The following is a 14,680-nucleotide window of genomic DNA, read 5'->3' on the forward strand; positions in this document are numbered from 1 at the left end:
TTGTAATGTTGTTTAAATTTCTATTCTCTATCTGAATCATGAAAGAAAGATTTTGGGTTTAGTGGCCCTTTAATTGCATCTATCACCTCCTTAATGTTGAAGGGTTGGTCTAAAATGTATTTCTATTCTGCACTTAATTGCGGAACTTGTACTTGGTCTAAATACTGTTGACATTTATAATGGTGGGCATGGTCTGTCCTGTCTGGAAACAAATTATAAAGTCTATGATAAAAAGCCTTAAATTCTTCAGCTATTTTAGGAGTATCTTCTATATGTCTGCATGATTCGCTTTTAACCAAATGTATGTAGGTGTGTTGTCTCTTTTTTAAAGCTCTAGCTAACCATTTCCCAGATTTATTTCCTTCCCGATAGAACGTCTGCTGAAAAGATAATAATTGCCTTTGAGCATTTATCTGAAGCAATCTATTTAATTGATTCCTTTTTGAGGTAAGCTTTTCTAGAATTAGGGCAGGGCTCGACAAACCCAGGAGCCTGGTAGCCACTGGCTCCTAGAATTTTACCTCTGGCTCCTAACTTTTTGGGTTATTCTCCATATATCTATATACAAATCCAACGGTCTGGCTCCTAAAAATATGCCTCCTAAATATTCTTACTGGCTCCTAATTTTTAAACACATTTGTCAAGCACTGAATTAGGGCATTATCCGGAGATTGTATGTAGGCAATTACCTGGCACTTTATACCAGCATTTCCCATATCCATTTCTCAAATGTCACTAACTGCCCAAATACTAAAAATGTCCCTACCTGAGAAAAGGTAAGTCAGTCACAATGAGTGAGCAGCTAGTTGACCAGCACAAGTGGGGATTAGAGTTAGAATATTCCCTGTTAGGGGAGCTTGAGAGTAAAACTGAGAAAACCTGATTGATAGTTACCTTAGCTGCATCAGGACAAAAAGGTAAAAATAGGGCACAATTGCTGGTGTACACCTAGACAATGCTCCAGGTAAAAGGTACATGAACCACAGATTGAGAACAGAGGATCTAGTGCCAGTAATAAAAAAAAAAATAGATGCAAATAGAGTATGCCAGTTTTACAGAAGAATGTCCCTTTTAGAGCTGCATATATTTAGCTGTAAAGAAATAAAAGTAAAATAATGTGACTGCCCTTGATAAATCGACGACATCCGCTATTCTTCTTCAGAGATAATAAAATACTCTGTTCAATCCTCGCTATTATAGTTCCTCTTTATTAGGATAATTTTCCAAAGTGCATGCAATATAATTGTATCAGTCAGTGGAGGCTCGTCAATATGGCCACAATAAAAAGTGTTAATCAAAACAATTCTTATTCTCTCTCTCTCTCTACACACATGCAATCATAACTCATAATCTTAAAAATTATGTGAATTCATTTTATTTTTATTTTTGTTTTTAAATACATTTAATAGTTACTGTCATTAGGCTACTGAGCATATACTATGTATGCTGTGTAGAGTAGGGAAGGGGTAGGCATGAATGGAGCAAAGATTATGAATGACAGCTAGCTGCCAAAATGGCTTTGTGGGGCTGACAGTAATATTTTACTAGGGAATTGAGAAAGAACTGTGAGACAATGCAGCCATAATATCCGCTACATAGGGTGCCTCCTTGAAGCCGCTCAATTGCCCACCCATTAGATAGCATGCCTTTTTTGCCAGCTGCAGAAACATCATTAACCTGCAGTACTTTGGAGAGCAGCAATGATAGTTCAAACTGCCTATGGTGCTTTTGACAGAGAACCAAAGTTTCTTCTCTTGCTGCTCTCCCACCGCTTACTTCGGCAGACGTGTAAATCTGTCACCCTTGCGGCATTTGTCAAGATCGTCTCTCCTACTTAAAATATGGATGGTGGTCACAAGGCTGTGCAACATTTCTTCACCCTGTTGCTTCTGCCAGACCTCTGTCCTATCAAAGCTATATTAATGCCTTGGCTGTCAGACAAATAACTGCATGCAGTCCAGTTAATGATTCAAATCTAAAATTACCCAATTGTTCTGCTCATTATTAAAATCACACACACATATAGTGTGTCTGTGTGTATGTATATATATATATATATATATATATATATATATATATATATATATATATATATATATATATATATATATATATAGTTTCACCTGTGAATAGTATATCCATGTGTCCTTCAGTCTGCATCTTGATACAGGGTAGGATACCTACCTCATCATTATTATTATTATCGGTTATTTGTAGAGCGCCAACAGATTCTGCAGCGCTATAAACAAAGGCGGAGTACAACAAAACAATTATAGGGATTAAATTAGTAGAGGGCCCTGACAAGAGTCGCACTGTTGTAGTCAGCTCTAAAGAAGGTGATCTACAAACAGCTGGACTCTTAGGCTTACATGCTAAGGAGGTTCAGGGGATAGCAATGGAGGAGTGGAACTGGTATAAAGTAAGGTTAGCATAGGTTGTATGCATCCCTGAACAGTAGAGTCTTTAGGGAGCGCTTGAAGCTTTCAAAACTAGGGGAGAGTCTTGTGGAGCGAGGCAGAGAGTTCCACAAGATGGGAGCCAGTCTGGAGAAGTCCTGTAAACGGGAGTGCGAGGATGTAACCAGAGAGGAGGAGGTCATGAGCATTATACAGTGCAGCATGCACGTTATCAGGATATAGGTCTTCAGCATATCATTTTACATAGCAGCATCCTCATTATCAGTGTTAAGCCCTGCATCATTACTATAGAGTGCAGAGTGTCTATATTAGTGTATATACTCTTCACCATTATACAGTATAGTGTCCTTAAGGGTTGTTGTTGTTGCTTCCCTAACACTTAATCCTGTGCTGAAAGGTGCTGGCTTTGCACAAGCGCTAGTAGCTGTGAACAAGCCTAGAACGATGTGCACAACTCACAGCAGATTCTCAACAACAATCCAAAAGGACATGATGCAGTAAATAGGAGTCTGGCAGCCATTTCAAAAATGTAAATGCTGGAAAACCTACAAGGATTTGCCTGCAATTAAAATATGAGTGATACTTGGAAGCATGCTCTGTGGACTAATCAGGGAACAAGGATTCCAAACTAGTAAGTGTATTATGGGTGCAGATGGTACCTTTAAAGGGACATCAAAACCATTTTTTTTTTCATGATTCAGAATAAACATACAATTTTAACAACTTTCTAATTTACTTCTATTATAACCTTTTATTCAATTTCTTGATATCCTTTGTTGAAAAGCAGGAAAGTGCACATGTCTGCAGCACTAAATGGCAGCAGTTTTGCAACAATGTTACACATTAGCAAGAGCACTAGATGGCAGCACGGTTTCCTGTCATGTAGTGCTCCAGACATGTGCACGCTGCCTATCTAGATATCTCTTCAACAAAGAATAACATAAGAACAAAGCAAATTTGATAATAGAAGATTGGCAAAGTTTTTAATTGTATTCTTTATCTGGATCATGAAAGAAAAATTGAGTTTTATGTCCCATTAAAGTGATGTTAAAGTTTCCAATTCGTATAGTAAGCAAGATAAGGAAATGGACTAAGCGCCTACTTGCGTACCTCTAGCCTAGGATAGGTGATACCTAGCAATCACCAAGAGAAAGTAGTTAATAATGTGTGTGCCCAGGCGCCAAACCAAACGGAGGCAGGTACTCTACACGAACAAATGTGATTTACGATTAAAAATCAATTTAATACATAAAAAACGACAATATAATATATGTTAAAAATTCAATACATATTAAAAATATGAATGACAATAGATGAATATTAAAAACAGTAGAATCATGGATCCATGATACCTATACAATAAATTATTAGATGTAACAATGTGATAAAGGCAAAACTTGGCAGACAATACCAATTAAATGGGTGTACACAATAGCAGAGTTATCTTAAGTGTTCATTGAGAAATGTCCTGTTAAGGGTGATTAACAGTCCAAAAATAATCCTTCTTCCAAATAAAAAAGGTAAATAGAAAATCCTGTTTGTATCCTAATGTGTCCAAAAAATGTAGTTGTGAGAAATAAGTGAATGTCCTGTATAAAATTCAAAAATTGTGCCAAAAATACAAAAAACGTGTAACAAACAAATTTTGTTGTTAAAAATAAGTGAACAACCGAAAATGATTATTGTGTGTTGCCAAAAAATATCTAAAATTGGGGGCAAAAAAATATATTATATGTGAAGCTGAGGTCTAAAAAATAATAAATATAAATATAGAGGTGAGAAGCAGCTGAGTGACAGCTGTGGAAGTAATCCACTTGGCCAACACAGTGATCCTGGTGATTAGTCCACAAAGTGAGGGCTTGGTATAAAGTGCTTAAGGAAAACTTGATAGAAGTAAATTAAATGTCATAGGAATAGTTGAAGGTAGGTAATGTGACAAACAGCGATATCCTCCTAGAAAAAGAAATGAATATAGTGTAGCATTTACAACTAAAAAAATAATAGATGAAATAAGGCTTACCAGTGTCTACGCGTTTCGGACCGTGATAGGCCTTTCTCAATGAACACTTAAGATAACTCTGCTATTGTGTACACCCATTTAATTGGTATTGTCTGCCAAGTTTTGCCTTTATCACATTGTTACATCTAATAATTTATTGTATAGGTATCATGGATCCATGATTCTACTGTTTTTAATATTCATCTATTGCCATTTATATTTTTAATATGTATTGAATTTTTAACATATATTATATTGTAGTTTTTTATGTATCAAATTGATTTTTAATCGTAAATCACATTTGTTCGTGTAGAGTACCTGCCTCCGTTTGGTTTGGCGCCTGGGCACACACACTATTAACTACTTTCTAATTCGTATAATCAGATCCAGAATGGAAACAATATTTTAGATGGACTTTAATTCATCAATTCAAATACAGGCACGCTATAAGTTACTTTTTAATACAGTGATGAAAATCTAATACTCCACAGTCCAGCAGCTCACTTCAAAAGTCATTTTTGTGAACTGACGGTTTTAACGGTTTTCCAATCGGATTAGAGAACCATTAAAACCATTAGCTCACAATATATATATATATATATATATATATATATACATACATACATACACACACATACACAATTTTGAAGTGGGCAGCCAGAGTGCGGAGTATTAGAATGTAATCATATTAAAGTGATGGTAAAGTTGCAACGTTTGTGCGCATATCTAGGTAGCCTATATGTTTATGAACAAAGTCACTAAGTTTGTTTTTTTTGTATAACTTCTAAATAATAAATAACTAATCTAAAAAATCTCTGTTACTGTACCTTGCTCCTTCCCTGTTGTACTTCCTGCTCTAATATATGTATAATGTAGCGAGCGGTCCCACCCGCTCTCTATGTCAGCATCTAGGCTCACTCCCAAGACAGTAAGCTGTGCAAGTCTAATCTATCTGTCACAATGTAAACAATGAAGCACACTATTCATTGTTTACTATTGTGCTAGAGAGCTGTGTTGCATATTGTTGCGCTGTGATTGTGATCCCCTTGACCAAACAAGCATTCAAAATAAAGTATTAGATGGGATTCCCTAATATGATCGACGCGCATGCGTTACACTGGAGCACACTTTTACTTTGCAAGGCAGAAAAGTAGCTTGCGCATGCGCTATAAAGTGGGCGGATTAGCTAAAGTCCAGGTCGCCTAATGGCCAGGATTTCAACTTTTGGAAAAAGAAAACATCACAGAAGAAAAAACTGACACAGAGCCGGGTGGAATACGGGACACTAGGAATCAAATGTTAAAGCTGTAAGAACTTTAATGTCATTGATAAAAGATAAAAAGATGAATGAAAGTAATATTATTTTCCCTAAAGCTAGCAAATGCTGGTTTGACCAACTTTACCATCACTTTAAAAAGTTAAAGCATATATACATTCAAATGGATGAATTACCCATATAAAATATTGTTTCCATATTTTTTTCCCCATTCCAGATCTGATTATACAAATTGCAAACACTGAAAATGATAATGCCCTGCACCCCCACTAGAGGCTGAAGTGCACTCTGTGGAATACAGGACCCTGACACTCCTACATGCAACATAGTACAGGAACTCATTTATATATATTGTCTAACACAATGATTTGCAACATTTTTTTTGCCGTGGAACACTTTTTTACATAAAAAAAACCTGCGGCACACCACCATCCCAAAATTTTACAAAATGACACATTGTAGCCTAATACAGGAGATATATATATATATATATACACACACATATACTGTATATACACACACATACTGTATACACACACACACACTGTACTGTGCTGTCATGCCAGGCCTCCTACAAACTATACATGACAGATTGACATTCTTTTACAATCATGATTGTCTGTAAGTGAATGTCAATGACATGGTTGTAAATGATGCCTGATGAGCCTGTCACATACCTCCCAATATTTCAAAATCTGAAAGAGGGACACCCCTGCACTGCTGTCAGTCTGCCGCGGCACACCTGAGGATCTCTCACGGCACACTGGTTGAAAAACACTGGTCTAACAAAATAACAGTTAAAAAAAATAGTTTGAATGCATATACATGTTGCAATACAGTGAATAGCTTCTGATGCACACATTAAACAATTACGTTAATGTCCCTTTAGGGAGCACCATGAAACAGACCAGTCTGTATTTTACAGAGGAAGCTGTCTATAACACCAGGTTACGGATCTAGGCTTGTTTATAGTTTGTTGGGCATATGCTCTGAAATTTCATGTTCTGGGACGGCCATGTGATGTTTGTTTTAAGAAACAAAGTTTTGGATGCTCTTAGCTGCCCCCGCCACCTCAAAACCTCACTAGCCGCCACTGGAAGCGGTTCAGCTGTGGTCAGAAATCATCAATACTGGAGCAATGTAGGATTATTCCCCGTTTTGTGATGAGATAATCTGGATTCCAAAAAACGCGGTAATTACCCAACAACAGAAGAATTAGGGAAAACAGTTATGCAATTTCCTTTTCTAAACTTAAAAGAACTAACCTTTTTATTAAAAGTCCCTTAACACCGAAAAATTAACTTTATACAAAGCAATAAGCATTGACAACTACAATTTACAACCAACCACGCACAAGTAAACTCAACAATAATGAGCCATAACAAATATACTTATACTTACAACATACTGCTCCTCCCCTCCCGGCACAATACCGCAGTACGCAGGCGCAAACCTCCTGTTTCCAGGCAACTGAAAATGTAGCCCAATCCTGAACTCACTCAGTGAGCACGTGGGTTACAAATTAAACAGTGGCGGTGTCCTGGATTTATATGTCACGTGGCGTTGCCTGAAAACTCTACTTAATTTGATTGGATGCTCTTTGTTAAGAGTGAGGCTTGGAACGCGGAAATATTACCTGTTTAGCGCATGGACAGTGAAGGGATCCAGGAGTTGGTGATCATTAGTGTAAGAGGAAATAGAAGAAGTAGTTACAGAGTATAATTAACCTGGTTGTAGACACCGAAGCGCTTAGCATTGTCATTCAGTTATCTAAAAACTGTTTGTAAACCTTTAATGAACACTATAATAAATAAGCTTATTTTAGTGCTTCAAAATAAGCTATTTTTGTAAACCGCAAAAATAAAGACAGTGTAACATACATGCTGCGCGATTCAATGTTTATTTTCTGTATACATCAGGATGGATGCTGGCAGCTCTCAGCACTTATGTTTTCAAAAGTGATATACTATGTAAAGGTCCTGGTTTCTGTATTTTTACCACACAGGAGCGTTATCTGATCTAACAGGCAGATTCCTTATACTCGTGTTTAGAGACATATGATATTATTGATATACCATATGTAAATTTTGCTATATGAGATCTAAATGTAGAAATAACCTTGTGTCATTTTATATATATATATATATATATATATATATATATATATATATATATATATATATATATTAGGGACAACTGAACTTTTTAACATTGGGATATTTCTCCCGTATTGCTATCTGGTAATAAAAATGTAAAATACTGTTTGCAGCATTATACACAAGTATGCCCAATAAATATCACACTCTGATTTTGCATATACTATCCATATTTTAAAGTGAAGGTCAAGTCTGGGGTTGTGCTTAGCAGTTTTCAATATTTTAGCTAAAATGAGTATGATGTTCATTCATCAAAGTATAGATAGATACAAGCAAAAGATTTATATTTTACGTTTTGAAACCGCTCCGTTTCAGCTGTAAAATCCGCCCGTCATAGTGCCTTTATTGATTGACATCTTTTGGCTCCAATCTATTGTTTTACCCCGTGGCGTCCAGCCCCTTTTCGTTTTCGTCATTGTCAGCTTATGCGCATGCGTGTAAGTAAACATCGCGTCATCATCATCATGCTCGTCCCCGTAACGCGCATTCGTTGTTTGCTCGCAAAATTACTGCATACAAAGTTACGGCCGTTAATTACGCGCATGCGCTATTGAGCTGACCGTACGCATGCGCATTTCAAACAGAACAAGGGTGCACGAGCGTAGTCTCGTTGTAAGAAACAAAGCGACGTCATCAAGTCAGAATAAGGAAGTCCTGTATGGGCGGAGATAAACGCAATAACGGAGCAACATTATAAATACATTTTTTGGGCAAAGGGTTAGTTATTTATACATATAAAGTAAGCGAATTTAATGTTTTTAAGATAATCTTCAACATGATGTATTTTGAATCCCAAAAATTGACCTTCACTTTAAAGCACAATGCATACTGATTAGTTTATGCAAGGGCTGTGATTATATATTTACTTCGCAAACTGATACATATATATTTATTTTACCTAGCTGCCCATGTAGCTCAACTATCTTTTACATGGATAGAAAGGTCAACAATGAAATTGCATGATTCATGAATGCATTTCAGTGTAAAATAGAAGCCTTTGGCAATATACTTTCATACAAATCAAATGTGCAAGAATGTATTAAGGTGGGTAAATGTATCACATCTTGCAATTAAATATAATATATGTTGTGTAGTGCTTCTATGAGACAGATTTTGTGGTTCTTTAACCAGTTTTGTAATCTGCTAAGATCCTCCCTTTTCTGACTGAACCTTTGTACTTCTTTCTATTAGGCAAACATCCATTCACGTCTGCCCGGCTACGAATCAGTGTGATAGCAAATTCCTCACTAACCATGCCTGCTTCATCCCCTGTTAGTTTTTGGACAGAGGCATCTCAGCAGGTCCTGGCTGGAGGATCAGCAGGTACGCCTGGTTTACTGCAAATGTAACAAATTGTCAGTTGTATAACAGTGATCATAGCTTTGGGTGATTTAAACAATGTATGAGATCAACTGTGTATACATAAATTCAAATTATTTTTGTAATAATTGACAAGGGTATTTCTTGTGACCTGTTTTCTTGCTTTTGAATGTATTTTCGTTGGAATGTGAGATAATGCGTAACATAATCTGATGTGCTTAATGGTCCAGTAAACGCTAGCATATTTTCATAAGAATGTTTAGTTATGCATTATTAAACAACTTTGCAATATGCTTTCATAATTTATTTTCCCCCTTTTCATGTAATTAAGTGCTGAAATTAGTAAATTACTTGAAATGCACCTTGCTGACTTCTCAATGCTAAGCCTGCTACATAATTCTCCCTAATTGGCTTTAACCACTTCATTTCTTTAGGATGTTCCATGCGGTCCTAACAGCACTGGGCTTTAGGCCATTAGGACAGAATGGAACGTCCTACCTTATATGGCGTCCTGCAGTCTCCCCCTTTGACAAAAGCAAGAATCAGTCTGGGGGCGTGCCTAGCGGCGTAGGCAGCCCCCCCATGATCCGATCCCGGCCTTGAAATCACACAATCTGATCTTGCGTTATTTCAGCTTTACTAATAGTGTTTTCTGTTAATACTATATCACCGGCAGGAAGGCGTTAACTTAAATTATGACCATAGCTAGCCTTGTTGTCTGCAGACTGAAGCCTGGATAGCTCTTCCAAATAAGTCAAGTTGTGGGTGGAGTTTGGTTATTGAAAAACAATCGCAACAAACATTTATTTTAAAGCCGTTTTGACTTGGTATGCATTTTAATGTATCACAACACAACCGATTTATCTCTTAATTACAAAGAGTTTACTGTCCCTTTAAAAGGTTAATATACTGCAAAAATTACAGACTATTTCCTCAGAGCATGACATTTTAGCACTGCTCTCCGTGGAATGCTGATCATGGCCGGCGAGCCAGTCAGCAGCAGCAGCAATCACATAGCTAGGCCTTGCTGCTGGTTGGTTCACCTGCCATGTCCACTGACGGCCAGGAGTTCTGTATGGCTCCCAAGCAGTACTTTATTTTTTTCTTTAAAGGGGCATGAAACTTCCCCCCCCCCCCACCACCTTCAATGATTCAGATAGAGCATGTCATTTTAAAAACTTTTCCAATTTTTTTCTATTATTTAATTTGTTTCATTATCATTGTATCTTTTGTTGAAAAGTATACCAAGGTAGATTTAGAAGCTAATAAGTAGTTGCACAACATAATACATCTCACTCTTTTTTTTTTTTTTGTCCTGATTTTGTAGTTTTTGAAAGGGACAGTCAACACCAGAATTTTTGTTGTTTAAAAATATAGATAATCCCTTTCAACCCTTTTGTGACAGGGTTAAAGTGCCTACATCGGAACAACTGTTTTGATGTAGACAAATTGAAACCACGCGATCGTGCATACGATCGCGAGATTTCAATTATTGGATCGCATCTGGGGGGCGTCCCTACAACCCTAGGAACGCCCTCCAGACCGCGATCAAATCCTAGAAGCACAGAAGGCTTCAGGACAGCCATTAGCTATGACGTTCTATTCCGTCATAACGGCTTTAAAGCCCCGTGTAATTAAGACGGAATAGAACGGCATAACGGCATTAAAAGGTTAATACCCATTCCCCAGTTTTGCATAACCAACAGTTATAATAACACGTTTTACCTCTGTAATTATCTTGTATCTATCCTCTGCAAACTTCCCCCTTATTTCAGTTCTTTTGACAGACTTGCATTTTAGCCAATCAGTGCTGACTTCTAGGTAACTTTACATGCATGAGCTCAATGTTACCTATATGACACACATGAACAAATGCCCTCTAGTGGTGAAAAACTGTCAAAATGCATTTAGATAAGAAGAGGCGGCCTTCAAAGTCTAAAAAATTAGCATACAAGCCTACCTAGGTTTAGCTTTCAACTAAGAATACCATGAGGTCAAAGCAAAATTGGTGATAAAAGTAAATTGGAAAGATATAATGTGACCGCACCACCCAATTTTTAGAAGATATGCTCAGGCACGGGATGAAGTCCGGTCCCAGACTATATAATAATAAAAATCAAGAATCCCAGCCAATGAGTCTTAGAATAAAGAAGTTTTTATTCTTCAACAAAGGATATGTTCCAGTGTGATCTTCCACACTATGCAATCATAACAAACATAGAGGAAACGTCTGATGTGAGTTCATTCAGATCCACACATACCCCATCCACCAAACACATCCGTATCCAACAATCAGCACAAAATATAAAACGTAAAGATCAAGAAAAAATAATAATAGTACCAAAAGTGAAAACTTCACTATCACTCCCAGGGCGTCCCCAGGGAGTGTGAATAGACACCACCAAACCAGGACTCTATTAATGTTAGAACCCTAAAGAGTGTCCGCTCAATCTGTAACTCTATGATATTATATAGAACAAGAATGTCTCGTTATGTTGCGGGTACTCCAACTGTAACAGTGTGTGATCACTTGAAAACATAGGCAAATATCTTGTTGCCAATATATAAGGACAGTCACAGGACACAGGAAACACAACGTGTTACAGCAATTGTAATCCATAATGGGTAATTCCTACAGAGACCTCAGTGACATATCTTGTAGCTGTGTCAATGTTACGGTTCAAATGTCCCTCCAACCTGCCCTGCTTCTGGCCACATAACGTATAGTGGGGAGCTATGAACGTAACTTCGGCCCAAACACACACTCTCTTACAACTTCACTCACGGTATCATATCATATAGCCCAAAATTAGCTTCTGCAAGAGCTGCGAGTATCTCATACCCTCATGGCAGCTTATAGCCTTTGGCTTGTTCAAATCAGGGAAAATACATGGATAACAGTGTTACCTCCTTCAAGGGAATGTGCACTTTCTAGGTGATACCGTGAGACTCGGATCTCGCCGTGTATCTTCAGTGTGGTTATTAGGACCCTCCAATACAGAATTATAGTCTCACCTCACAATTTCTGTGGCTCGGACAGCAGGATAGACAGGTCTCAGCGGTGGCGTCTGACCGTTCCGACGCGCGTTTCGGGACTCCGCCCCTTTCTCAAGGAATTTGCAGGTAATGGTGGGGAGGTGCAACTTAAACAGAATCGTATGTATCCCTATTGGCTAATTGCATGCACACCTCCACTCTGACATCACGCTAAACACATACGGATATGTTATCATTGCCTAGTTTGAAAACGAATGTATCTAAGACTCACAAATAGCTGCTAAGTATAATGGAGTGAACATTATGATTGTTGAAGAACCACAGTACTGTAAAAACCGCCATTCAGTGCCAAAGCGCGATATATTTCAAGACAAAACCTCTATATATAACCGAATATGTACATAAAAGAAACAAACATAAAACGAATACTAAAATTTTGATAATTGCTCATAGTACCAATACAGAAACTCTCAATGTCAATTCAAGATCAATTCTACGATATCTATCATGAGACGCAATTTAATAAATGAACTTCCTGACAATGGTATTCTAAGCATAGAATACCAGTGTAAACTAAATTATATCTGCTGTCATAAGTGGCGACTCAGTAACGGGGATCCCTATACCGGATACCCTTTCTTCAAACAGATTCAGAAGTAGACTTATATAAAGTTTAAACCGGAATTGAACTGAAATATATCCCCCATACAGAAAGACGTCTCCCAGGGGTCTCAAAAAAACTCTTTCTTACATAATTTAATGTTAATTCACGAAATCATATCTCATTTGACAAATGAGTCACACAGAGGTAATTCATCCATATACAGTCAATAATAATTTTATGAGAAAATTGACAGATTTCCGGAATTGTTTAATCTTTAAATCCAAAAATGACAGTGTTTGAATCCACTTCTTCTTCTCCTTCACTGTTGTCATGAACCAAGCCTCCAGACTAAAAATAAAAAGAAAAGGTCTGGGAGGCATTCTGCTAAGAAGGGCTGTATAGGGATTTGAACCTGTGGCTCTGTGGTTGCTATTTCTGTTTGCTTACATGTTGAGCCACAGCCAGTTCCAACAATAGCATGGATCTTAAAAGATCTGATAAATAACTATTTGCCTTACTTGTTATTACACCTGTGCAACACACAGGTGTTCTCAATTCTGGAATTAATCAGAACCAACCCTGTGCAAAACCTCCCTATTTAAGGATGGCTTTTAGTCTGCATTAGTGTCTTCACATTGGATCTGTTTTGTCAAGTCAGAACCTGTTTCCTGTATTTCTTTGGAGAAAAGATTTCCTTTGCACCTGTTTACAAGGTATTACCAGGAGAAAGCCTTTACCTTTAAACCTGTTACCAATCTACAAGTTTGTTTCCTGCTTTATGCAATTCCTGCACTTGGCCATTGCCAGGAGAAGGATTTCCTTTGCACCTGTTTATAAGGTATTACCAGGAGAAAACCTTTACCTTTAAACCTGTTACCAATCTACAAGTTTGTTTCCTGCTTTATGCAATTCCTGCACTTGGCCATTGCCAGAAGAAAGTTTTCCTTTGCACCTGTTTACAAGGTATTACCAGGAGAAAGCCTTTACCTTTAAACCTGTTACCAATCTACAAGTTTGTTTCCTGCTTTATGCAATTCCTGCACTTGGCCATTGCCAGGAGAAAGTTTTCCTTTGCACCTGTTTACAAGGTATTACCAGGAGAAAGCCTTTACCTTTAAACCTGTTACCAATCTTCAAGTTTGTTTCCTGCCTTGTGCATTTCCTGCACTCAGCAATTACAAGGAGAGAGACTTTACCTTTAAACCTGTTACCATTTTGCAAGTTGTTTCCTGCATTGTGTAATTCCTGCACTCAGCAATTTCAAGGAGAGAGACTTTACCTTTAAACCTGTTACCAGTTTGCAAGTTGTTTCCTGCATTGTGCAATTCCTGCACTCAGCAATTACAAGGAGAGAGACTTAACCTTTAAACCTGTTACCAGTTTGCAAGTTGTTTTCTGCCTTGTGCAAATCTTACATTTCAGTTATTACCAAGAGAAAGACTTTCCTTTTTGAATCTGCATCTCTGCTTACTAGTTTTCTTTATTTTCACTCCTGCTGTATGTGGTCTTAACATACCTGAGTAGCATATTTAAATATTCTGCAAGTATTTGCTTAAACAAAGTATTTTGTTGTTTAAATAAATTTGTTTTCATTTTCAATCAGTATGGCTTCTACTAATCTTCCTTTAAAGCAACTGTTCCAGACAATGAGGCTCTCACATGATATCCTGAGACAGAACATGACAACTGTCCATACCTAGAAGAAGAACATGTGAAGAATGTGTTCTTCTTCTAGGTATGGACATACCTAGAACATTGATACAGCTACAAGATATGTCACTGAGGTCTCTGTAGGAATTACCCATTATGGATTACAATTGCTGTAACACGTTGTGTTTCCTGTGACTGTCCTTATATATTGGCAACAAGATATTTGCCTATGTTTTCAAGTGATCACACACTGTTACAGTT

General features: G+C 37.4%; 2 protein-coding genes across 6 annotated transcripts in view; one reads left to right on the top strand and one right to left on the bottom strand.

Moving 5' to 3' along the window:
• MIPOL1 (mirror-image polydactyly 1) overlaps positions 1–7,110 on the bottom strand; it is a 1,201,709-nt gene extending 1,194,599 nt beyond the window's left edge. For all 4 annotated transcript variants that reach the window (XM_053697725.1, XM_053697726.1, XM_053697727.1 and 1 more), the window contains exon 1: positions 7,094–7,110. The gene's annotated coding sequence lies outside the window, so the exon portion shown is untranslated. The remainder of the gene's footprint in view (positions 1–7,093) is intronic.
• Positions 7,111–7,307: 197 nt separating this feature from the next.
• The window catches only part of SLC25A21 (solute carrier family 25 member 21), a 939,705-nt gene continuing 932,332 nt past the window's right edge, over positions 7,308–14,680 (top strand). The window contains exons 1-2 of one of the 2 annotated variants that reach the window (XM_053697732.1): positions 7,308–7,378; positions 9,040–9,171. In XM_053697732.1, the coding sequence (XP_053553707.1) occupies positions 9,102–9,171 (70 nt within the window). In that variant the 5' untranslated portion in view covers positions 7,308–7,378; positions 9,040–9,101. Of the gene's footprint in view, positions 7,379–8,758; positions 8,893–9,039; positions 9,172–14,680 lie in introns of those variants that run through there. The other variant, XM_053697731.1, reaches the window with a different exon arrangement.

The sequence above is a fragment of the Bombina bombina genome, chromosome 1, assembly GCF_027579735.1.
Source record: "Bombina bombina isolate aBomBom1 chromosome 1, aBomBom1.pri, whole genome shotgun sequence".
NCBI lineage: Eukaryota > Metazoa > Chordata > Amphibia > Anura > Bombinatoridae > Bombina > Bombina bombina.